This window comes from Schistocerca gregaria, chromosome 8, assembly GCF_023897955.1.
Source record: "Schistocerca gregaria isolate iqSchGreg1 chromosome 8, iqSchGreg1.2, whole genome shotgun sequence".
Taxonomy (NCBI): Eukaryota; Metazoa; Arthropoda; class Insecta; order Orthoptera; family Acrididae; genus Schistocerca; species Schistocerca gregaria.
The window spans coordinates 400520970-400547843 of record NC_064927.1 but is presented as its reverse complement, the minus strand read 5'-3'; the positions used below and the strand labels follow the sequence as shown (position 1 = coordinate 400547843).

General features: G+C 43.0%; 1 protein-coding gene across 1 annotated transcript in view; it reads right to left on the bottom strand.

Moving 5' to 3' along the window:
- Positions 1–558: 558 nt before the first annotated feature.
- Positions 559–26874, bottom strand: part of LOC126284295 (UDP-glycosyltransferase UGT5-like) — a 207642-nt gene continuing 181326 nt past the window's right edge. Inside the window, exons 5-6 of the mRNA XM_049983125.1 lie at positions 14471–14690; positions 559–919 (exon numbers count right to left, since the gene is read on the bottom strand). Coding sequence (XP_049839082.1) covers positions 625–919; positions 14471–14690 — 515 coding nt within the window. The 3' untranslated portion in view covers positions 559–624. The remainder of the gene's footprint in view (positions 920–14470; positions 14691–26874) is intronic.

Below are 26874 nucleotides of genomic sequence, written 5' to 3'. Positions count from 1 at the left end.
TTCTGCTGTGCGTCGAGGGGTGCGACTAATTGTGTGTTGGTCTTGTACTTAGTGTTATGCACTACGCCATCCGTTGAGACTTTTATGCTCTGGTCATACTGCGCCTTGTGTTCTTTTAATTATCCCAGTGTGTGGTTTTTTGTGTACACTACTTTTATACGTTTTTTGTCTCCATTCCCCAGTCACCCCTTTTTTATCTATTGTCTTCCATGATGTTCCCCCTTTTTTATATCTATGTTCACCATGTTTTCTCCTTTGTTATTTTTAAATGTCTTCTACTGTTTGTTCTATGTCTTTCAGCTGAAGAGCAGCATATATGCTGCTGCCAGTCCGCCCCGATGGGGAATTGAAATGCAATAAAGGAAAAAAAAACAAAGTTTATCCATCTTCCACTGCCTTGTGCTCAGACAACATGGCGTGCCGGTGGGTGGAGCGTGAAGTCAGGCGAGACAGCTGCGGCATGTTTTCCAGGCCACTGCTTGTGTGCCAAATTTTTGGCCATCCCTGCTTTAGGAGCTTGGATGAAGTCATTGGTGGAAGAACAGGAGTAGTCGCATATTGTATATATAAAGATATATTTAAAAATAATCTCAGGAATTTTGTTCTTATTTGGTATAAGTGTTGCTATTTCTTTTTGAGTTTCTTCTTGGGGCTGTCTGGCCCCCGGCCGATAATCAGCCTGTGGAGAGTCCCCAGGGCGACCTTGAGGACCCAGAGGACCGCAGCGGCAGCGACCAGCACCGCCGCCAGCACGTCCAGTAGCATCCTCTGGTACCAGCACAGCTCCAGCGCGGCCGACCTCATGTGTGGCGCTCCCTTGTGGCGCACCACATACTCCGTCCAGTACACCACCTCCTGCAGCGGCGTGCGGGGTCTGTCGTGGAACAGACGCGACAGCTCCTGCGCCTTCATCCGGTAGCTGTGGGCCAAATACTTCCAGTGAATGGTACATTTTGTGGATTGAGAATGTGATTGTGTTAAAAGGAAATAGTGTTAACAAATTTTCAATCAAGGAACACTTCACAATGTTAACTGGTACCAGCCTACACCGTTCGCCATCGAACAAAAACAGAAATTGGAGGAAAACGTATACAATATTTTGATTTGGCCAGCTGCAAAAAAAGACATATCGACAGGTGAAGACATGATATTAGCTGAGATGTAGAGACATGGAGGGCAGCGAGCAGCCCCCAGTAGCAGAGTGGTCAGCGCGACAGGAAGTAAATCCTAAGGGCCCGAGTTCGATTCCCAGCTGGCTCGGAGATTTTCTCCGCTCAAGGACTGAGTGTTGTGTTGTCATCATCACCATTTCATCCCCCATCGATGCACAAGTCGCTGAAGTGGCGTCAAATCGAAAGACTTGCATCCGGCAAACGGTCTATCCGACAGGAGGCCCTAGGCACACGACATTTACGTTTAGCTGAAACTCTTTATGATGTTATTAAAGACTGCTGGAACAAATGAAGAAAACGGACGACTGGAGAAAAGCCATAGTCCATCCGCTAGTAAGAAGGGAGATAGCACAGAAATCAACAATTACCGAGGTATATCTTTAATTTCAGTCACCTTCAGAATTGTGAGTGGTTATCGAATGAAACGGTACGGAACAAGAATGTAGTCTTTATTCAAAAATAATTACCAGAGGCCTGAGGACAACTATCCCACTGTTTCACGAGGCGAAGAATTTCCTGCTTCCAGAATTCCTGTGGTTGTGACAGGAACCAGTCCACAACTACGTCCAACTTGTCGTCAGAGCTGAGGCGCTTCCATTTGAGACGTCTTTTTAGCGGGCCAAACACGTGGAAGTGTCAGGTCGACGTTTCCGGGGTATAGGGCGGGTGCTCAAATTGCTTCCACTTGGACTTAGCCATCACACTTCTACATTTATCTACATCTATATATTAGTCGGTAGTTCACATTTAAGAACCTGGCAGAGGGTTCATCTAACCATCTTCGAGCTATTTCTCTACCGTTCTACTCTCGAACAGCGTGCGGGAAAAACGAACACTTAAACCTTTCTGTGCGAGCTCTGATTTCTCGTATTTTATTACGCTGATCATTCCTTCCTACATAGGTGGGCGCCGACAAAATATTTTTACACTCTGAGGAGAGAGTTGGTGATTGAAATTCCGTGAGAATATCCTGCTGCAAAAGAGAAACACCTATGTTGTGATGACTGCCGCGCCAATCCACGCATTCCGTTGCCCTCTCTACCCTATTTCGTGACAGTATAAAACAAACTGTCGTTTTTTGAACATTTTCGACGTTCTCCGTCCCTTCTGTGATGCGCATTCCACAGCAATACTCCAGAAGAGGAGGTAAAAGCGTAGTGTAGGCAGTCTCTTCAGTAGCCCTGTTGCATGTTCTCTGTGTTCCGCCTACAAATCTAGACTTTGGTTTTCTTTATCCACAACATTATCTATGTCATCGTTCCAATTTATATTATTCTGTAATCCCATAGTATTTCGTTGAATTTACAGCCTTTAGATTTGACTGATTTATCGTGTATCAGAAATTTAGCGGATTCCTTTTAGTACTCATTTGGATGATTTCACACTTTTCATTGCTTAGTCTCAGTTGCCATTTTTCTTACTATACAGATATATTTTCTAAATCGTTTTGCAGTTTGTTTTGATTATCGGATGATTTTAAAAGAATGTAAATGACAGTATCATCTGCAAACAATCTACGGGTGTTACTCAGATTGTGTCCTAAATCGTTTACGTAGATAAGGAAAAGCGGAGGGCGTATAACACTTCCTTGGGGAGCGCCAGATATATCTTCTGCTTTACTCGATGACTTTCCGTCAGTTACTACGAACTGTGACCTTTCTGGCAGAAAATCACGAATCCAATCATGTAACTGAGACGATAGTCTGTCGGCACGCAATTTGATTAGAAGTCGCTTAATTGGTACGGTGTCAAAACCTTTCTGGAGGTCTAAAAATATGGAATCAATTTGACACCCCCGGCAATAGAACTTATCACATCAGAAGATAAAGAAGTAGTTTGTTTCACAAGAACGATATTTTCTGAATCCGTGCAGCTGTTTGTAAATAAATCGGTTTCTTCGAGATAACTCACAATGTTCGGACACAGTATATGTTCCAAAATCCTACTGCGGTTCGACGTTAGCGAGATGGGCCTGTAATTTAGAGGATTACTCGTTTTTCCTTTCTTCGGTATTGGTTTGACTTGCGCAATTTTCCAATTTTTAGGTATGGACATGACTGATATACAGTCAGGACCGGAGGCCTTGCCTTAACTGATTTAAACTGCAGTTTCGGGAAACCGTATTTAGTAACTGTGTTTTAGTGTCACTGTTATCAGTAATATCTGTATTGTTATCGCGCATTGAACTTTGACACGTGTGGACGCGCTTTCTAGTGGAGCAGAACCATCCCTTTGTGAGCAATTCAGGCCGTTTGCTCTTGATGGACTTGCGTAGGCTACGGAGTGTCTCAAAAAGCACGTCTCTGTTAACGGTTTTTCCATGCTCGTGGCATTCGACAAGTATCCGACCTCGGACGTCGAAAAAGCAGCTGAGAACGACTTTGAATTTTTCAAAGGGAGGTGACAACACTACACTCTCGTTCCTAGATATTCCACTACGGGTTATCCCAAAGGGGCATATGCAGATTTCAACCGGCTTGGTTGTTACGTTTCATACTTTCTCATTTAAACACTCCTTATCTATCCAGCGCTCTACTGAATAAGATAGAAGAACAAACAGATAGAGTTGGGAAGTACCAAAGAAGGTTCAGAAAAAGTAGATCGCGCTCAGATAATATTTTTAACTTGAAAACAATCCTCAGGATCAGGATAATACGGAAACTTCACGCAGTAGTTACCTTTACTGATTGGAAAAAGCCTACGATTCAGTAGACAGATAGGCAGACAGAAAAAGCGCAGGAGTTCGGCAAGGCGATAGGCTCTCAGAGCCTTTCTTCAATTCGGTATTAAACAAGATCGAAAGCGAGTGAGATAAAGAACTACAAGAGAAAAAAAATCGAAGGAACAAACCTGAGATAAGGCACAGAAAGATTCGAGGTGAAATGTCTCGCTTTTGTTGACTACATTCCAATAACTTCTACGGACAAAAGAGATGCAAAGATAATGTTATAAACATCTCATAACATTGAGAAAACAGAATACACCGAGTCTAAGCACAACAGAGAAAAATATATACAAACACATAAACTTCAAAAGAGTTGAAACTTCCTGGCAGATTAAAACTGTGTGCCGGGCCGAGAGCGAACTCGGGACCTTTGCCTTTCGCGGACAAGTGCCAGTTCGCAGAAGGGCTTCTGTGAAGTTTGGAAGGTAGGAGACGGGGCACTGGCAGAATTCAGGCTCTGAGGGAAGGTCGTGAGTCGTGCTTTGGTATCTCAGATGGTACAGCACTTGGCCGCGAAAGGCAAAGGTTCCGAGTTCGAGTCTCGGTCTGCCAGGGAGTTTCATATCAGCGAACACTCCGCTGCAGAGTGAAAATCTTATTCTTCAAAAGAGTTGACAAGTTTGACCCTAGAACACTAAAGAGGGAAAATGTAAATTTTACTATTCCATATTTTATCCAAAGGAAGTCAAAATTTATAGTTTATGCACTAGATAATCACTATGATAAGGTCTTCAATGGCATGTCACACACAAAATAATTACAAATTGTCATGTTTTATACTCTATGCTGACACTACCAGGTTTGTGGGAACCAAGAAATGCTACCAACTGCAATCTTAAATTTTACGAGGGTTAGGAATCTAGGTTTAAGTATTTGGGAGAATTGACGCAGTCAAACGGATCAGATAACATTTTAAGTAAAGAAAGATTAAAGAAAATGGAATCAGCATACAAACTCACCCAAAACCGATATAATAATAAATGTTAAGTATCGTTCCAGGCAAAAACTAAACATTATGCAAGAGTAATTAAAACTGAATCACTATAGGGATCTGAGTGCCTTACTCTGAATAAAAGAGGTGAATAAGAAGAACTGGAATGCAAATAATAGAAAATACTAAACAAAAAAATTATAACGACAAAAGAAGAAAGATAGCGACTGATCGAAGAGAAGAATCGAATATTTATTCAGAAACATAGAAACAATCACAGACAAAATAAGGAAGAGGACATTAAAGTTTTACGGTCGTATTGTGGTGTAACAGAATTTAGCGGCATTTGTGCAGGAGAGAAGATAATGGTAGGATAGGTATAATTATTGGGTTCTGAATTATTTTCCTTATTTAAAAATGTCGTTCTGATAATTTTTGTACATTAATGTTTGTTTCATGCCATGAGGAAGAGTGCTACAATGCGCTGACGGTAGCATCTGCGTATATAAGAAATCAACCATAGCCACAAACTAACTGACGGCCGGCTTGGAGAAGAAGATTCTGCCGACGAGTATTACCGCTGTACCGAGCGAGGTATCGGAGTGGTTAGCACTCCGAACTCGCATTTGGGAGGACTACGATTCAAACGCACGTCCGGCGGTCTACATTTTCGTTTTTCGTGATTTCCCTAAATCCCTTCAGGCAAATGACGGGACTGTAACTTTGGAAGTGCACAGTCGATTTCCTGCTCCATGCTTCACACAATCCAAGTTTGCGCTCCATCTCTACTGGCCTCGATGTCGACGGGACGTTAAGCCCAATCTTCCTTACTTCCTGCCTCTCTGGGCCCTCAATTGAATTACTAACGAAAGTAGGAAATATCGTTATGTTAATTGAGTTTCATGTAAGGAGCTTATGTATCAGTATGCTTTTTAATGTCTCGCTAGCAAGAACTGTCACGAACGTCTGTGTGTTTGCTTCGATGTAATAAAGTCAGAAAGGAACGTAGACTACACTCCTGGAAATGGAAAAAAGAACACATTGACACCGGTGTGTCAGACCCACCATACTTGCTCCGGACACTGCGAGAGGGCTGCACAAGCAAATGATCACACGCACGGCACAGCGGACACACCAGGAACCACGGTGTTGGCCGTCCAATGGCGCTAGCTGCGCAGCATTTGTGCACCGCCGCCGGCAGTGTCAGCCAGTTTGCCGTGGCATACGGAGCTCCATCGCAGTCTTTAACACTGGTAGCATGCCGCGACAGCGTGGACGTGAACCGTATGTGCAGTTGACGGACTTTGAGCGAGGGCGTATAGTGGGCATGCGGGAGGCCGGGTGGACGTACCGCCGAATTGCTCAACACGTGGGGCCTGAGGTCTCCACAGTACATCGATGTTGTCGCCAGTGGTCGGCGGAAGGTGCACGTGCCCGTCGACCTGGGACCGGACCGCAGCGCGCACGGATGCACGCCAAGACCGTAGGATCCTACGCAGTGCCGTAGGGGACCGCACCGCCACTTCCCAGCAAATTAGGGACACTGTTGCTCCTGGGGTATCGGCGAGGACCATTCGCAACCGTCTCCATGAAGCTGGGCTACGGTCCCGCACACCGTTAGGCCGTCTTCCGCTCACGCCCCAACATCGTGCAGCCCGCCTCCAGTGGTGTCGCGACAGGCGTGAATGTAGGGACGAATGGAGACGTGTTGTCTTCAGCGATGAGAGTCGCTTCTGCCTTGGTGCCAAAGATGGTCGTATGCGTGTTTGGCGCCGTGCAGGTGAGCGCCACAATCAGGACTGCATACGACCGAGGCACACAGGGCCAACACCCGGCATCATGGTATGGGGAGCGATCTCCTACACTGGCCATACACCTCTGGTGATCGTCGAGGGGACACTGAATAGTGCACGGTACATCCAAACCGTCATCGAACCCATCGTTCTACCGTTCCTAGACCGGCAAGGGAACTTGCTGTTCCAACAGGATAATGCACGTCCGCATGTATCCCTTGCCACCCAACGTGCTCTAGAAGGTGTAAGTCAACTACCCTGGCCAGCAAGATCTCCGGATCTGTCCCCCATTGAGCATGTTTGGGACTGGATGAAGCGTCGTCTCACGCGGTCTGCACGTCCAGCACGAACCCTGGTCCAACTGAGGCGCCAGGTGGAAATGGCATGGCAAGCCGTTCCACAGGACTACATCCAGCATCTCTACGATCGTCTCCATGGGAGAATAGCAGCCTGCATTGCTGCGAAAGGTGGATATACACTGTACTAGTGCCGACATTGTGCATGCTCTGTTGCCTGTGTCTATGTGCCTGTGGTTCTGTCAGTGTGATCATGTGATGTATCTGACCCCAGAAATGTGTCAATAAAGTTTCCCCTTCCTGAGACAATGAATTCACGGTGTTCTTATTTCAATTTCCAGGAGTGTATTTTGTTTGATTTCTCATCCAAGAAGCATACAGTAATTATTTATATTGCGAGAGGTTGCTGATTTTTTTTCCTGCTATGACTGACGCTTACTGTGGAAACTGAAAATTTTCGACATTTGAGATTTACGGAAATTTGACAGTTCAGTTATAAAAATGGCTCTGAGCACTATGGGACTAAACATCTATGGTCATCAGTCCCCTAGAACTTAGAACTACTTAAACCTAACTAACCTAAGGACATCACACAACACCCAGTCATCACGAGGCACAGAAAATTCCTGACCCCGCCGGTAATCGAACCCGGGCGCTAGAAGCAAAAACGTGAGATTTACGGAAATTTGACAGTTCAGTTATAGAACATTTAAGCGTTGCCCATTCCGGAGATAGGTTTTATCATTTACAATTTTCGGTGAAGTTAATATTGTTATGAGGACAATTTGCTCTTGATCAAGATGGGATCTTTCAAGGTTCTAATAGGCTAAACGCTTATCAGAAAACTTCAAATATTTAGTTGTAGCTTACATTCTATAGTAACAGAAATTCAAACATGGTCAAGGGCGATTAAATCAAATATATATTTGAGTGCAAGACTGATTAACTGAATATTGAACTTCTACTATACTCATACTTCGGTACCAGGGGCGCTAACACCACAATATTCATGGAATGAATGGCAGTAGGCAAGCCAAGATAATTTTCAGTTATAAACACAGGATAGCTGGAAGAGACAAGAAGATACTTGAGAAGAGCATACCATACCATACAGAACAGGGAAACTTTTAGCCTACTGATCAATAGTGAAAAATTTCCTATACAAAAAGAACCGGAACCTAGGGTAGTGATGTCAAATGAACAGAGTTAAGCACTAGTCAATACATGGAGAAGTTTTGCGAAGGTAAGAAGAAAAAGAAGGCTGTATCGTAGTCTTAGGCTCTAACTGGTCTAGAACTGGCTAAATTCTGTAATTAAAAAAAAAACATAATTTCGTAAGCTTTCCTGGCAGAGAAACTCCTCGTGTTGGCTGCATGATCTTAACCTCAAGTTGACAATATATTTGTCGTCCACTCGGCAGTTATCTTCAGATGGAACGACAATGTGGCCGAGTCTCGACGAACTGTTCCTTCTCGGGAGGATGTTTGTGTTGTAGGTACAAACGGAAAGGGGAAGCAGAGGACAGCAACAACGTAAATAATCCTAATAAACATAGGTGTACAAACCAATGGTTTCTGTGATGTGACATACTGTGACTGAAGTACATGAACATCTTCTAACGTAGTCCCCAACGATCCAGTTTGCTTACGCGCACTTATGGAACAACTTTTGTAATGTGTTTGTCCTCACGCCCACCCATCACGTCGAGGCATGCGTCAGGACATCTCCTAATCGACTTCCGTACATATTCAAAAAGCGCGGGAGCTTTTAAAACGCACTGACAACCTCCCACAATGCATTCCAAGAGTTAATCGAAGCTCTCGAAAGAGCTGCAAAACTCCAAAGCTTTTTAATATCTCCACACAAAAACAGCCAATGTGTAAGAGTTGGAGGACTTGTGGAGGCGCCGGCCGCGGTGGCCGTGCGGTTCTGGCGTTGCAGTCCGGAACCGCGGGACTGCTACGGTCGCAGGCTCGAATCCTGCCTCGGGCATGGGCGTGTGTGATGTCCTTAGGTTAGTTAGGCTTAAGTAGTTCTAAGTTCTAGGGGACTTATGAGCTAAGATGTTGAGCCCCATAGTGCTCAGAGCCATTTGAACCATTGGAACTTGGGAAGGCCATGATATTGACGATCCACAAACGATACTCATTTTATCGAAACGCTATTTACCACCACATAGGCATCCAGCACGAGAAAATCAAATGAGGACTCTTTCCTCCCTCTGTCTGCCACCTCATCTTACCACCTACATCTGCCTGCCTCCTCCTATCTCTCTCTCTCTCTCTCTCTCTCTCTCTCTCTCTCTCTCTCTCTCTCTCTTTCTCTGCCTCTTTCTGACCATGTAATCCTCCCTCCTCCTTTGACTATATCCACCTCTCTTTTCACCATCTCAACCTCCCTCTGTTCCTACTCTACCTGTCCACTACCCCTCTACACCTTATACCTGCTTCACACACATATCCTCCCTCTCTTCTGCACTATCCACCCCATCATCTCAACATGTCTCCAGCTGCACTCATCGGCACTTGCAACCTCTATGCAATACAGTTCAGTAAGCAAGCCAATACTACTCCAACACATCTGTCATGGATTGAAGTCTACATCAGGGGCTGAAAAAAATCTTTTATTTTTCCCTGACAAACAGACTACCACGCAAATCAGGCCTGTAAAGCTGGCTCTACTATAACACCACAACATACAATATGTGTAACACATGGAGGCCTAAATGTCGAAACCTGGAAATCCATGACATGTAGACTGCCCTGCAGAGCACATTGATTGGCAGGCTGATACTGTTTTAACGCAACATGCCTGCTGTGCAGGGCTGTCTGTATGCCAGGGGCTGGAAATCATTTATTTGCCCTATATCCACTCCTGTTTGAGGTAGGGGGTTATAAACCCCACATTACTGATGCTTATGAGGACTGCCAAATTTCGTTGAAGTCGATCTGGGGTTTGAGAGGAGATCCCAGACATACACACATATAATTCCTCTGTTATTTATATACAACAGATTTTATTTTTGTTTATTCATCCCTTTTGTTTGTACTCATAATACTCAAACACCCTCTACAGGCCAGCGGAGAGCTGCCCCCATTGGTAAGAGCACTGGCGTAGCACCACTGGTAAAGACCAACAGCTGTCTGCTGGCCTAAATGGAGGTTGCTGGAAGTAGAGTATCAACAGTTCTAAGTGACTCAGGAATAGCGATGTGTCACATGAAGATGACGGCCAAATGGACAGTCAAAATATTGTGTAAACTTGATTTTAAGACCCAACTGCAAACCACAGTATATTTCTAATTCTATGTGTGGATGTAAATGGTACGTCAACAAGTTTTTCTGGTGTTGCTGTTTTTCACAGTGAGAGAATAAATATTGAAACGCCTTTATCTTACTGCAGTATAACATTTAATATTTTTCAGCTTTTTATACTGAAGGCAGTGGAGTTTTCTAGAATTATATAATTTTTACATAAATATTCCAGTAACAAGTCTACTACGCCAAAATCTGTGTTTCGCTCCTATGTCTGTACGGTGAGAGTCTTACTTTTATTTAATTTACGGTAATTTGGCATATATTCAAGCAGAAATCTTCATTTTATATTAGCACGTTTTGTTTTCCAGTAACCAAAGAATAATGTGAAACACATCGCTGCCTAATCTGGCAACAATATAAGATTTATAGTACGAGAATTTTGGCGATTAAAGAAGAGAAGCTATTGCCAGATTAGCTGTCACATTTTTCACATTTAGTTACAGAGAAACAAAGTGTGAGAATACGAAGGCTAAAAGTTTTGACTTGATTATGTGTTGAACTCCCATAAATGAAGTGAAGAGCGGATTGAATTCTGACCACATCATTTGAAACACTGAATTTGATGGACAGACAAGTAATTAAGTAATACTTACGCGTAAAATATAGAGTTAACTGTTTAGAATCGGTATTACATGTAAAAAAAACTATAATTTCAGAGAAATTAACAGGGGATATGTATTTGCTATAAAAAGACAGAACGCGCCTGGAAATTAATTAGTATATTATAGTACTATTGCGACTTTAGAATTTAGAAAAGTAAGTAACTTAATTTTTCATGAAGCTGTAAAATGAAAGAAGCAAGTAGCGTTCACAATGACACATAAGAGTTTGTAGTCTAAGTGGAGTGACACAGATAGTGGCGTTAAGTAGTGCTCATATTCTAAGTCTTCTAGTCATGAAGCAGACTTTTTGACAAAAATATAATAATACCTACTCCATTACAGAAAATCTTTTAATTAACAATTTCTGAAAATATAAAGATGTTTCATATGAAATAAAATAGAGATTTTACTTGGACAATATACAGCCCAAACTTCTCTTTTTTATCTAACTGAGCCATAAATTCCCTTTTTTCGACGATTCGCCACATTACAGTAACTTTATTAGTTACATAGTCTATCCACGTAATCCTCAGCAACCTCATGTTACACTTTTAAGCACATCGTATCCATCAGGCAGCACGTTCTCTGTAAGACGGCTATATGTTGAGTATATTTGTCTTGGCACTGCAAAATTTTTGATTCGAAAGGAAGTGCGTTTTCATGTAGTCAGTGGACTAAAGACTCTAGTGGCGCCAGAGTTACGCTAAATATTAGTTAATATGAAGTATGAAATTAATGTAGACGACAAGTAAGTAGTAGGAAGGTGATGAGACGAAGAATCTTGATTGTCTAACATTCATGGTGGTGTCTGTTTGTTCTATATCGTGTCTCCCTACCACTTTAGCGCAACGACGCTCTGAGTGTGTTTTTAGGGAATTGACTAGTTTGAACCTGGGACCTGTTGCTGGTAAGGAGACGCCAGACCACACATGACATGTAGAGTTCAGAAGAATTCAGTGAGACTAGCGATGATATAACCAAATGCTTAATGATTTCAGCGTCAGATCCACTGCACTCCCTGTAAAAGAATCTTAATACTAACTAAATTTAGTGGAAGGGGTTCAAGACTTACCTATTTTTAGTTAGCTGGTAAAATAACGTCGAAAAAGCAGTTAAGCGTACCATTGGAAATTTTATTGTACTCACAAAACATTGTTTATAAATTGCACTATTGATAAAAGGAAGTGTTTTAATACAGAATGTTAAAAACCAACTGCGTTCAACAAAAATGTGAACGAATATTCCCTGAGTGGGTTTCCAAGTTCTACAATGGATCGAAGGATGACCTATGCCATATCACGTCTGTAATCTAGGTTTAAATTAAGTTTCGCAAAAGAGAAAACTATCAAAATGGCCTAGAGTGACCCTCAATTATCTTTAATTACTTGTCTAACTTTTCGTAAATTACAGTGGCTGATGTGGCTTTTCAATACCTATACAACAGAAAAATCATTGCGTTTCAAATTTTTACTTCAAGTGGCAAATGTGAACACCATGAGCTTTAATTGACGATCTACACTAGTATTACGCAAAAAGGGGGTGTAACAGATGAGACTTCTGCAGTTCTGACTAAAGCTTTATGCACTGTTATGCGGCATCGCGTGCGTTCATTACCTTGTCGGTGTTCGTCAGGGGCCGCGGGCAGCGCAGTAGCCATCATCTCGCCCTCTCGGAAGCAACTAACTCTCCTACTTTCTCCTTACTACAATTTACCGAAGTTGGTTTAAAAAAACCTATCTGGCTGTGTTTTCATCTGACCAATCAGGGTCTCAATGTTAACCTCAAGCTCCACCTACAAAGATTCTGTCTATCCAATGAGAAACGTTATACTTTTCGTGGTGGGGCAATGTTTTAAAGTTTGCAACGTAACAGAGACGCGAAAAAGTCTCAGGCTAAAACTTGCAGCTGGTGTGGTTATTTTAGCGTTAACATAAGATCTATACCGTTCTTCTGGAGGGTTCTATCTTTTAACATGGGCTGGTAGGTGGTCCTAAAGTAACAGAGACGCAAAAAAGTCTCACGCTAAAACTTGCGGGTGGAGTGGCCCTTTTTGTGTTATCGTAAGATCTATACTGGTTTTCTGGAGGGCTCTAGCTTTTAAGATGGGCTGGGGGGTGGTCCTTGATGTAACAGAGACGCGAAAAAGTCTCACGCAAAAAATTGCGGGTGGTGTGGTCTTAGCGGTTAGCTGGCGTCGTGGGTGTCAGTACATCCCTTATAGTAGGGCCTTCCAGCTTAACAAGGTTCTGCTCTCGGCTTCTGTTCTCCTTTCTCTCCTCGGAACTGCGTCTGTCTCACGGTGGAATGGTATGACATGCATTTAGGCATTCTTGTGTTAGTCTGTGGTATTCCATTTGCTCACTCGTGACTCGTATTACTTTGGTTAATTTAATGTCACGATTTATTCGGAGCTATGTGACATACTACTGGATTTGCTTATCATGTCAGGGTGTTCATGGAAGGTGTTGGATTTGCCTGACACCTTACAATTGGTAACACGTAAAAAAATCTGGTAATAAGGTGTTACTAAGGAATTACCGTTAGAGTTCAAGGTGGCTGAAGTGGTAGGGTTATTTGTATTATGAACTATAAACAGTGACTCTCCTATATGATGATTCTTCTGAACTTCAGTGACTTTCACTGGGACTTTACAAAGTAGCACTAACCAGAGTTTAAACGCGAATCAATCGACATATTGCATCCTCCTACAATTACCTCATGAAAATAACGAGGAAGTAAAATAAGTGTTTCGAGCTCACATGGAAGCTTCCAGCAGCCTTTTCTCCAGTGCACAATTGCTGTTGGTACAGGGCATGAGGGAAATGACAATAGTAGGCCAAGTGATATCCGCCGTACATCGAAAGGTGGTTTTCAGATTATAGTTGTGGATGTACTGCACACTAAACGGAAACAGAACAAAGCCATGAGTAAATAACGAAAAAGTCTAGGAATAAATGGGTTTGTATTATGCTGGAGCCAAAGGTAGCCCCTGAGGACCAGCAACCCATATTACACCACAGGGACAGAGTTGTCTATGTCGAAGGCGTACCAAAAGCACCATAGTAAACACTGGCTATTTACGTAAAAAATAATGGAAACAGGCATTCCGAGTCCTACTTCCTGCTGGGGGAACTCAAGCCAAGGCCTGCAGGATGTATCACTACGCCAAAACCTGACTGGTTGGAGACAGCTATTTAGGGGCTAGAACCAACTGCGAAGTTCAGTTCACTTCTGATGCTGACCTCGGGGACTTCGACCGCTGAATTGGACTTTTAATAGTATGTGTATTTTACCACGAACCTTTGTGGAAAATTAGAAGTGAACTTCGTGTTTGCCTCAATTAGGAAACTTTTACTGGTATCCTTATTGTCACCTGTCTTTTGTTGTTCAGTCATCAACCTAGTAAACATACATAAATAAAAGTTGTGTTTTGTGAAAAATCGCGAATTGTCAGTCACTACAGCTTGTTAAATAAACTCTGCTCTACGTGAAGCTTTTTGGGAAAGCCGTGTATGAACCAATATGACCGAATGGGGTTTGTAGTCACTCTCCAACAGCTGCCAGCAAAGGCTCTCCAGCACTACACTGTTTCCCTCGATAACTGTGTCGGATAGAAAGTGGGACGTGCTTTTACCTGGGGTTGTGGAGCACTTCTGTGATGGCCCAGAAGAAGGATTCCGCCGTGAGGTTGTTGAACTGGAGCCTCAGCGCGTAGCCTTTCTCCTCCGCCCTGATCATGTTCAGCTCCTGGTCACCAAACACCGGCACCCCAACCACGGGAACGGCATGATACACAGCTTCAAATGTGCTCAGCAAACCGCCGTGAGTTATGATCACCTTCAGGTTCTTGTGTGCTGAAAATTCACAGGAAAAACGTATGCAGTAAATGGCACCGGAACAAATTTTCCAACTTTTATTACCATAGAGTTTACGTAATACCCAATAAAGCTTCGTCCACAATTCTTTAGAGAATCGAACCCCCATGTACAAAACGTCACATACCCCACACCATGTGTCGTACAATTATATTATTTTGCAGATACATTCAGTGGTACGAGGTATAGCTATAAAATAACGGCACTGTAGCTGTAAAACATTTTATTTCAAAAACATACATATTTAGTTATTGTCGCCCTGAATATACTCTCGTCCTCTATCATTAGAACGGTCCACGTGAATTTTCTATTGACGGAAACAGTGCTGGAAGTATTCCTCTGCGAGCTGCGTGATGACGCGTGCGGCTTTTCCTTTCATTGCTTGAAATGACTGAAATCTTGTTCCTTTTAATCGAGATTTGTCCCTGGGAAATAGGCAAAAGTCACATCTACATCTACGTGATTACTCTGCTATTGACAATTAAATGTCTCGCAGAGGGTTCAATGAACCACCTTCAAGCTGTCTCTATACTGTTCCACTGTTGAACGACGCGCGGGAAAAACGAGCATTAAAATTTTTCTATGCGAGCCCTGATTTCTCTTATTTTATTGTGATGATCATTTATCCTTATGTAGGTGGGCGCCAACAGAATGTTTTCGCAATCAGAGGAGAAAACTGGTGATTGAAATTTCATGAGAAGATCCCGTCGCAGTGAAAAACGCCTTTGTTTTAATGATTGCCACTCCAATTCACGTATCATGTCTGTGGCACTATCTCCCCTATTTCGCGATAATACAAAACGGGCCGCGCTTCTTTGAACTTTTTCAATATCATCCGTCAGTTCCACCTGATGCGGATCCCATAGCGCACAGCAATACTCCAGAATAAGGAGGACAAGCGTAGTGTAAGCAGTCCCTTTAGTAGATCTGTTGAACCTTCTATGTGTTCTGCCAATGAATCGCAGTCTTTGGTTTGCTCTACCCACAACATTATCTATGTGATCCTTCCAACTTTTATTTGTAATTGTACTCTCTAAGTATTTAGTTGAATTTACAGCCTTCAGATTTGCGTGACTTATCGCGTAATGGAAATTTAGCGGATTTCTTTTAGTACTCACGTGAATAACTTCACACTTTTTTTTGTACAGGGTCAATTGCCACTTTTCGCACCCCACAGATATCTCATCTAAATCATTTTGCAATTCATTTTGGTCATCTGATGACATTACAAGACGGTAAATGACAGCATCATCTGCAAACAATGTAAGAGGGCTGCTCAGATTGTCTCCTATGTCGTTAATATATGATCAGGAACAATAGAGGGCCTATAACACTTCCTTGGGGAACACGGGATATTACTTCTGTTTTACTCGATGACTTTCGGTCTATAGCTACAAACTGTGACCTTTCTGACAGGAAATGACGAATCCAGTCGCAAAGCTGAGGCGATATTCCATACTCACACAGTTTGGTTAGAAGACGCTTGTGAGGAACGGTGTCGAAAGCCTTTTGAAAATCTAAAAATATGGAGTCAATTTGATATCCCTTGTCGATAGCACTCATTACTTCATGAGTTAAGAGACAGTTGTGTTCCGCAAGAACGATATTTTCTAGTACTAGATCAGGCCAATAATGTGGGTGACCTAAACAGTGGGATGCTATGCTACGCTAGAAACCGTTTAACAGACAATGCGGCATGAGCCAGTGCGTTGTCTTGTCTTGATGCAGAACCCATGACTTTTTCTTCCACAATGGGGATCATTTTTCTCTTATTTTTTTTCACGGAGCTGAGCAAGAACCTCAAGATACTAATGTTTTAATTTATTTATTTAATCGTGTCTGAGTTACATCTGTAATTAATTATTAGACTATATCTACTAGGTTACAAATACAACTAAATAATAGTTATGCATTCACCATCTTCACATCTCGTAAGTCGTCATTATTATCTGTAGCAAGGCTCATATCTCTCTCCAGTGTTCGGCACACTTCACTGCAACGTCGTTGGCCAACCACAGGTCTTGGAAAGTTCATAGGGCCAGCAAGGATGGACAGGTCAACAGGTGTGTCATCGTTTATTTTGCTGTACATTGGCAGGGCTCTTCTTTAACGTATCCCCACTTGAACAGGTTACCATTTGATCTTCCTGTCAAATACCTATTTAAACTCTTCCAGACCCTCCATTCCAATTGTGATCCAGCAGGAAGATTTCTTTTTTAATGTTCCAACTTTTCAGGCTGCCTTTATTCTATTTCTCTTTCCACATTGATTTTCTGGTTATACACTGATTTTCGTTTAGTGAACGGTCAACTTCTATGAAATCTTTCCTAGATTTAAGTCTTGCCAGCGCTGGCTGATGTGAGTACAGGGGATTTCTACTATCTTCGCACTGCCTGCTTCGTTCGGCCATCGCCAACGTTTGCCGTCTGATCTGTGAAGGGGGGGGGGGGGGGCTATTCCAGAACACACACAGTTTGTAGACTTCAGACATCCCGTAATTTATCATCATGAGTCATTGCTGCATCTAGCCTCTGGGCATGTGTCGATCTTCTCCATGCGTATTCAGATGGAGCAAAGCGCAGTGCCAGAGATGATGCACGTAGAATTTCAGGATTTGCTCCCGAGTGTGAGTTGGTCAGTTCGCGGATTATACCTGTCCGTGTGTTGATTTTCGCTCTAGTTCTTTCTACATGTTTCTTGTAAGACAATGTTCCATCTAACATGTCACGTCACACATATACAGGTCATATACATCACAGGTCCTACCTGGTGTAGCCCACTCATACTGCCTCAATAGCAGCCCCTACAAACCTATCAAACTATCTTTGGCAAAAATCGCAAAAATTTCTTGCTGCTGCTATGACTACTGCAACTACTAAAACTAGGTATCTAAGTACGTCAAACAAAGCGCTGATTCCTCTGACATTTTAAAGTAAATTTTCATTGGGTTTTCCTCGGACATCTTTAGTGTATCTTACAGCCAGTGCGTACGGACATTTAACGAATAAAAACATTAAAACTTATAATTTTACTTCAGTCTCAAGGGGAATATCACTAACTTTTAAGGGGTTTCCAGCTGATACACTCACTTTTTTCCGTTTTCTTTTGCTTAATCAATCAAAGCTTACTCCTCAATTCCAAGACAAATAATAATTCAAATTGACTTTAACTAACAAAAAATCTGGCGCTCTCTCCTGAACGCTGTCAGTGCACGTCCATCCGATCGTCTAAGAAGATAGTTTGAAGATTGGTAGTCTTGGAATCCGAGGTCTAGGGGTGGCGTCTTTGATTAAATTTTGCATGGTAGGTGGTAACGCTACCGCTACGGATGTAGAAGGCAAGGGAACCACTGCATTAAAGACACGATACGTGTATCTACAGGACACGTGGCCTGTAACTGGAATGTGTCATGATGATCTCTCTAATGGCAAAAGATTCCGGAATAGTCCCTCATTCGGATCGGTGGGAGGGAACTGCCAAGAGGGACGTGACCATCAGAGAAAGATTGAATAACCAACGAAAAGGATAACGGTCTACGAATCGGGGCGTGGAATGTCGAAAGCTTGAACGTAGTTGGGAAACTATAAAATCTGAAAAGGGAAATGCAAAGGCTCAATCTAGATGCAATAGTGGTAAATGAAGTGAAACGGAAAGAAGACAAGGATTTCTGGTCAGATGAGTATAGGGTAGTATCTACAGCAGCAGAAAATGGTATAACGGGAGTAGTATGCGTTGTGAACAGAAAGGTAGCTCGTAGGGCAGAGAGTGTGTTACTGTGAACAGTTCAGTGATAGGCTCGTTCTCTCAGAATCGACAGCAAACCAACACCAACAACGATGATTCAGGTATACATGCCGACGTCGCAAGCTGAAGATGAAGAGATAGAGAAAGTATGTGAGGATATTGAAAGGTTAATACAATATGTAAAGGGAGACTGAAATGCAGTTGTAGAGGAAGGAATAGAAGAAAAGGTTACAGGAGAATATGGGCTTGGGAGGTGGAATGAGAGAGGAGAAAGACTAATTGAGTTCTGTAACAAGTTTAAGCTAGCAAACAGTGAATTCACTGTTCAAAAAGCACAAGAGGAGGAGGTATACTTGGAAAAGGCCGGGTGATAGGGGAAGATTTAAGTAAGATTACATCGTGGCCAGACAAAGATTCCGAAACCAGGTACTGGATTGTAAGGCGTACCCATGAGCAGATATAGACTCAGGGCACAATATAGTGGCGATGAAAAGTAGGCTGAAATTTAAGAGATTAATCAGTAAGAATCAATACGCAAAGAAGTGTGATACAGAAGTACTAAGGAATGACGAGATACGCTTGAAGTTCTCTAAGGCTATAGATACAGCAATAATAAGGAATAGCTTAGTGGGCAGTACAGTTGAAGAGGAATGGACACCTCTAAAAAGGGCCATCACAGAAGTTGGAAGGAAAAACATAGGTACAAAGAAGGTAACTGCGAAGAAAACATGGGTAACAGAAGAAATACTTCATTTGATCGATGAAAGGAGAAAGTACAAAAATGTTCCGGGAAACTCAGGAATACAGAAATACAAGTCGCTGAGGAATGAAATAAATAGGAAATGCAGGGAAGCTAAGATGAAATGGTTGCATAAAAATGTGCAGAAATCTAAAAAGAAATGGTTGTCGGAAGGACAGACTCAGCGTTCAGGGAAGTTAAAACAACCTTCGGAGACATTAACATCAAGTGTGGTAACATTAAGAGTGCAACGGGAATCCACTGCTAAATGCAGAGGAGAGAGCGGATAGGTGGAAAGAATACACTGAAAGCCTCTATGAGGGAGAAGATTTGTATGATGTGATAGAAGAGGAAGCAGGAGTCGATTTACAAGAGACCGGGGACCCAGTATTAGAATCAGAATTTAAAGGAGCTTTGGAGGACTTAAGGTCAAATAAAGCAGAAGGGATAGATAAAATTCCATCAGAATTTCTAAAATCATTGGGGGAAGTGACAACAAAACGAGTATTCACGTTAGTGTGTAGAATGTATGAGTCTGGCGACATACCATCTGACTTTCTGAAAAATATCATCTACACAATTCCGAAGATTGCAAGAGCTGACAAGTGCGAGAATTATCGTACAATCAGCTTAACAGCTCGTGCATCCAAGTTCAATAACATACAGAAAAATGGAAAGTAAAATTGAGGATGTGCCAGATGACGATCAGTTTGGTTTTAGAAAAGGTAAAGGCAGGAGAGAGGCAATTCTAAAGTTGTGTTGCTAATGGAAGCAAAACTAAAGAAAAACCAAGGATTTGTCGACCTGGAAAAAGCCTTCGATGATGTAAAACGGTGCAAGAAGTTCGAAATTTTGAGCAAAAATAGGGTCAAGCTTTAGGAAGACACGGGTAATATACAATATGTACAAGAGCAAAGAGGGAATAATAAGAGTGGTCGACCAAGAACGAAGTGCTCGGATTAAAAAGGGTGTAAGACATGAATGTAGCCTTTCCCCCCTACTGTTCAATATGTACATCGAAGAAGCAATGATGGATATAAAAGAAAGGTTCAGGAATGGAATTAAAATTCAAGGTGAAAGGATATTTACGATATGATATGATTCGCCGATGACATCGCTATCCTGAGTGAAAGTGAAGAAGAATTACCTGATCTACTGAACGGAATGACCAATATAATGAGTACAGATTATGGACTGAGAGTAAATCGAAGAAAGACGAAAGTAATGAGATGTAGCAGAAATGATAACAGCGAGAAACTTAACACCAGGATTGATGGTCACGAAGTAGACGAAGTTAAGGAATTCTGCTACCTAGGCAGTAAAACAACGAATGACGGAAGGAGCAATGGGGACATCAAAAGCAGACTAGGAATGGAATAAAGGGCATTCCTGGCCAAGAGAAGTCTACTAGTATGAAACATAGGCCTTAATTTGGAAAGAAAATTCTAAGAATGTACGTCTGGAGTACAGCGTTGTATGGTAATGAAGCGTGGACTGTGGGAAAACCGGAACATTTGAGACATGGTGCTACAGACGAATGTTGAAAATTAGGTGGACTGATAAGGTAAGGAATGAAAAGATTCTGCGTAGTGTCGGAGAGGGAAGTAATACGTGGAAAACACTGACAAGTAGAAGGGACAGGATGATAGGACATCTGTTGGGACATCAGGGAATAACTTCCATGGTGCTAGAGGGAGCTGTAGAGGGCAAAAACTGTAGAGGAAGACAGAGATTGGAATACATCCACCAAATAATTGTGGACGTGGGTTGCAAGTGCTTCTCTGAGATGAAGAGGTTGGCACAGGAGAGGAATTCGTTGCGGGCCTCATCAAACCAGTCAGAAGACTGATGACCCAGAAAAAAGGAAAAGGTTGATTCGTTAGATACGTGTTCCATAGATCATTTGATCGAACTTTATGGAAATTATGTGGAAAGTGTCAGTTTACAGGCTACGCATACATAATTAATTTCAGTGGACGGCTACATATTGGCTATTTTAAATTCTTATATGGCACACTGGGCTTAATTTAACATTAGCCAACGTCTTTCAGTCCTGCTCATGCAACTACACTTAAAACATAGTCTTTTTTTCAGGCTACCGGTACCAGTTATTGAATAAAAATTTGTGTGTGGGATAAAAGTGAAGTTGTCCTAAAGAAATGATTTTAAGTTGGGTTTTAAACTTGAATTGCTACTTACAGACGCTGCTATACTGAACTACTTCCTGACCCACTGAAAGCTTTAATTATGAGTAGCGAAGGTTATTTTTTCTATTGTTGCAGGTATAGACATCGCTATACCTTACGGATTGTGAAAGAACATTTATGAAGAATTAATTTCATTACATTGATGAACTTGGAATATTCTACCATGTTTATTGACATGTCATGCGCTACACGAATTGTAAGCATGACTATGTTGTACAGAACTAAATATAGTGTGATTTCTTAGACCTGAGTGACAGTTCATCTACAAAGATCACTCGTTGACCCATTATTTTTTGTTATTGTCTACACGTCCTTCCTCGTCTCCTTTTTCATATATTGCTCTTGCCTATTTTGTAACTACTCTGCTTGTATGCTTGTAGTAGCTGTGAAATAAATCGCAGCCACCTCGGTTCCTGCCATTTCGGCCGATCAACCCTTGCACCTCTTTCAAACAGCCGCTGCCCTGACAATTTCATACTCACTGACACTTCAGTTTACTTATTACCTTACTAACCCTAGAAATAGCCTCTGTCACTTCGTGGACGGTACAACCAGCCAGTAACAGTGGCTCAGTTGTCTTTTTAAATGTGACAGCTGGGACACGCCATCTCCAGAATCTGTCTACCCTGTTTCGCGATTTACGTCACACCCCATTTATTTTCCATCAAACTAGAGATTAGAGACGGAGCCAGTAAGAGTCTAATGTTGCGGTGCGCACACTTCGAAAATGAAGGCGCCCATGTCACATCAGTGCTAACGGGCTACCTTCGTTCCTGCTGTACAGGGTGTGGCGCTTAAACCCGGACGAATTTCAATTTGAATTTCCCGCCATATCGCAGTTCCGCCGGAGGTCGCGATTGATTTTCTTGAAAGCCATAGACGGCTAGTAAACAGTCAGAACCTCGAAATGGCTGAGATGTTACAGAGAACTGCGGAGTAGAACCGAAGAACCGTCTCGTTGGGCGTTCGCCCACTGAAATAGGTCGATTCTTCGGGTACCCGAGATCAACTTTTACGATACTCTGGCCAAGTATAATGATTCAGAGAAGTCTGGGGAAGGTTACGCTAACCCGACGAGGAAACTTCATTCGAGGAAACGCCTGTCACGAACTGTGACAGTCATCGAAAAGGCTTTGGCGCCGATTTCGGTGGACCCGGGGCAATCGCTGAGGAAATTGGCGTCAGTATTGAATGTCAGCGAGCGAACAATGCGTCGGATAGCAGAGAACCTCATACGAGCCATTTAATTCAAAACTGACTCTCGGATAACGTTGACACGTTCTGGTCAAATGAATTGTGGCCACCAAAGTACCCCGTATTTGAACCCCCTTGACTACTATGTTTGGAGTGTAGTCGAAAGAGTTACCAACAAGAGCAGGCACCCTAGTGTCGCATCTATCGAAACAGCATTCGTGATTTTTTCCCTTTATTGTTATTTTTCACTCTCTTGTCCTATGGAGGCAGGGGTGGCTTGGCAGCGACCCAATTCGTAGCTCTTCAGCCAAGAGATTACATAAAATATCACAGGAGAACAGTACATGTATAAAAAACAGGGATAAAAGATGAAATTTGCACACGAGAAGGGGAAAAATTGAAGTTAAAGTATACAAAAAAAGAGGTAGTTTGACGAGGCACGTTTACATAAAATTCAAATACAGTTAAAATGGCACTCGATGAATACATAGTACATAAACACTGGCGGCACGAGTAGCACTATTAAAAACGGCGTTCACAGTATGGGACAACGACACTGAACACACACTGCAATGTTACATACACGGCCAGCACCAAAACGCGACGAAGTGACTGCATTAAAATTTGAAGGACCTGCCAACGGAGGGGAGGTCAGCGAGGAGGGAGAGAAGAAAGAGAGATAGAGAGATGGGGGTTGACGGAGGAGGAGGGGCAGGAACGGGGGAAGAGGCGGAGTTGGCAGTACATTAAAGGGCAGGATATGGGGAGGGAGCGCAAGGACTGGGAAAGGAGAACGACTGGGGGGAGGGGGAGGAAACAGCAGAGGGGGGAGGGGAAGGTGAGAGAGCCCAAGAGAGGAGGGAAGAGGAGGGTCAGAGTTGGAAAGAAGGATAAACATCAGGGCGAACCACCTCATCCAGGATGGGGAGTCATTGGAAGTTCCTTTGGGAGAGAAGATGGAGGGTGTGGAGATGGAGAGAAGGTGGGAGACATCGGTAAAGGCGTGGCAGCAGGTGGGGAGTGGAGTGGAAAGGAGACATTAGAGAGTGAGGGGGATCGAGGTGGCGGTTGGTGTAGAGGATACAGATGTGTTCAAAGAAAAGGAGGAGATGTGAGAAGGGGATGAGGTCATAGATGATCCACATGGGGGACAGAAGACGGATATGGAAAGAGAGGCAGAGTGCACAGCGGTCAAGGATTTGGAGGGCTTTATAGAATTTAGAAAGAGCAGAAATCGAGGCAACCCTGGCATAACAAAGGATGGGATGGATCAAGGATGGTAGGTATGAAGGATGGTGTAAGGGTGCAATTCCCATCTCCAGCTGGACAGGAGTTTCAAGAGCTGGAGTCTACTGTGGGCTTTGCGCTGGATGGTAAGCTGATGGGAGTCCAATTGAGGTGACAGTCAAGGGTGAGCGAAGGTATTTGAAGGTGGGGTAAGTTGGATAGCGTGGTCATAGATGCTGAGGTAGAAATAATGGAGCCGGAAGGAGTGGGTGGCACGGCCTATAGCGATTGCCTGGGTTTTGGAAGGATTGAGTCGGGCATTCGCGAATATGGACAAGATTGGCGGTGGTCATTGTGTCTGAAGGTGGTTACATTGAGTACTTGTACTCTTGAAGGGTTCCACTACTTTACATATAAGTAGTGGCTATTCATTTTCTTTTGCATTTTGTCTTAACAAATCTACCTCTAAAAAAAGTTTCATTTTTTCGGGTTTAAGCGCCGCACCCTGTAGTTCCACGAATGTGACGAGTCTCAGAAATAGGCGGTGCGGTTGCCTCACATTCGTCGACACGTTCTCTCTTACTGAAGCACGTAGAAGCATAAGATTAGTCGTGACTTATTGTTAGTACGGAAGATGAGTACACGATCTTGCTACTGTGAAGTAGCACAGGCAAGGCGAGATGACTGATTGTCTGGATCAGATGGCTTATAACGAAGCTGAGTTTTGTGAGCCGGTGGAGGGTGTAAGTCGAAAACGAATTGATGCAGTGTTCAGAACTGCAAATTTGTTCCGTTAGAGTAAGATATGAAGAAACACGTTTGAAGTTGTCACAGGCTATAGACACTGCGATAACAAACAGATCAGTAGGCAGTTCAGTTGAAGAGGAATGGACATCTGTAAAAAGGGCAATCACAGAAGTTGGAAAGAAACCGTAGGTACAACCCAAACAATTGCGAAGAAATCATGGGTAGCAGAAGAAATACTTCAGCTTATTGTCGAAAAGAGAAAGTACAAAAACGTTCAGGGAAATTCAGGACTACCGAAATACGAGTTAGTTAGGAACTAAGTAAACAGGAAATGCAGGAAAGCTAAGGCAAAATGGCTGCATGAAAAATGTAAAGAAATCGAAAAACAAATGATTGTCTGAAAGACGGATTCGGCATACAGGAAATTCAAAACAACCTTCAATGAAATTAAAAGCAAGGGCAGTAATACATACATGACAAAAAAGTTCTACATCACCTCGTTTCCGAGATTGGAATAGAGATAAACATAAAAATAATTTTGCACCCTTTTTATTGCTCATGAAAACCATACACTGCATGTTATACTATCATATAGCGAGACCTTCAGAGGTGGTGGTCCAGATTGCTGTACACACCGGTACCTCTAAGACCCAGTACCCCGTCCTCTTGCATTGATGCATGACTTTATTCGTCGTCGCATACTGTCCACAAGTTCACCAAGGCACTCTTGGCCCAGATTGTCCCACTCCTCAACGGCGATTCGGCCTAGATCCCTCAGAGTGGTTGGTGGGTTACGTCGTCTATAAACAGCCCTTTTCAATGTATACCAGGCATGTCCGATAGGATTCAAGTCTGGAGAACATGCTGCCACTCTAGTCGAGTAATGTCGTTATGCTGAAGGAAGTCATTCACAAGATGTGCACGAACGGGAGCGAATTGTCGTCCATGAATACGAATGCCTCGCCAGTATCCTGCCGATACGGTTGCACTGCCGATCGGAGGGTGGCATTCACGCATCGTGCAGCCGTTACGGCGCCTTCCACGACCACCAGTGGCGTACGTTGGCCCCACATAATGTCATCCCAAAACAGCAAGGAACCTTGACCTTGCTCCACTCGCTGGAGAGTGTGTCTAAAGCGTTCAGCCTGACCGTATTGCCTTCAGACACGTCTCAGACGATCGTCAGGTTGAAGACATATGCGGCACTCATCGGTGAATAGACCGTGATGCCAGTCCTGAGCAGTCCATTCGACATGTTATTGGGCCCATCTGTATCGTGCTGCATGGTGTCGTCGTTGCAAAGATAGACCATGTCATGGACGTCGGGAGTGAAGTTGCGCATCATGCAGCCTACGTGCACAGTTTGCGTGGTAACACGACGTCCTATGGCTGCACGAAAAGCATTATTGAACATGGTGGAGTTGCTGTCATGGTTCCTCCGAGCCATAATCCGTAGGTAGCGGTCATCCACTGCAGTAGTTGCACTTGGGCTGCCTGAGCGAGGCATGTAATCCACAGTTCCTGTCTCTCTGTGTCTCCTCCATGTACGAACAACATCGCTTTGGTTTACTCCGCCTTGACACATCCCTTGTTGAGAGCCCTTCCTGGCACAAAGTAACAATACGGACGCGTTGGAACCACGGTATTGACCGTCTAGGCATGGTTGAACTACAGACAACTCGAGCCGTGTACCTCCTTCCTGGTGGAATGACTGGAACTAATCGGCTGTCGGACTCCCTCCGTCTAATAGGCGCTGCTCACGCATGGTTGTTTACATCTTTGGATGGGTTTAGTGACAGCTCTGAACAGTCAAAGGTAGTGTGTCTGTGATACAATATCCACAGTCAAAGTCTGTCTTCAGGAGTTCTGGGAAACGGGGTGATGCAAAACTTTTTTTGATGTGTGTATGTGTTGCGTCAAACTAAAACTGGTCACAGAGGAATGCCATTTCTATATTCCTGCGACCTAAAAGTGCACTATTTTTGGATTCTTCTGGTCATGGCCCCTTGCTTTTATGAGTGAGTTGCCTAGCTTTGCCTATAAATCGTTTCTGTATGTTTTTCAGAGATTGTTACAAATTTATTTTAATAATTAATCACCACTTGAAGATTGGACTTCATCCTCATTTGCTGGAATCAACGATTAGTAAATATGTTAGTTTCTAATTTCAGCAATCTTTCCTAGCTGATGTTTACCGACGATCTCTAGCGTGGCGAAGAGTTCTGCAAAATTGGAGAAGGGTACAGACTTTGATGAAGAGAATTACAGAACAGTATCACTGACTTCTGTCTGTTACAGAATCCTA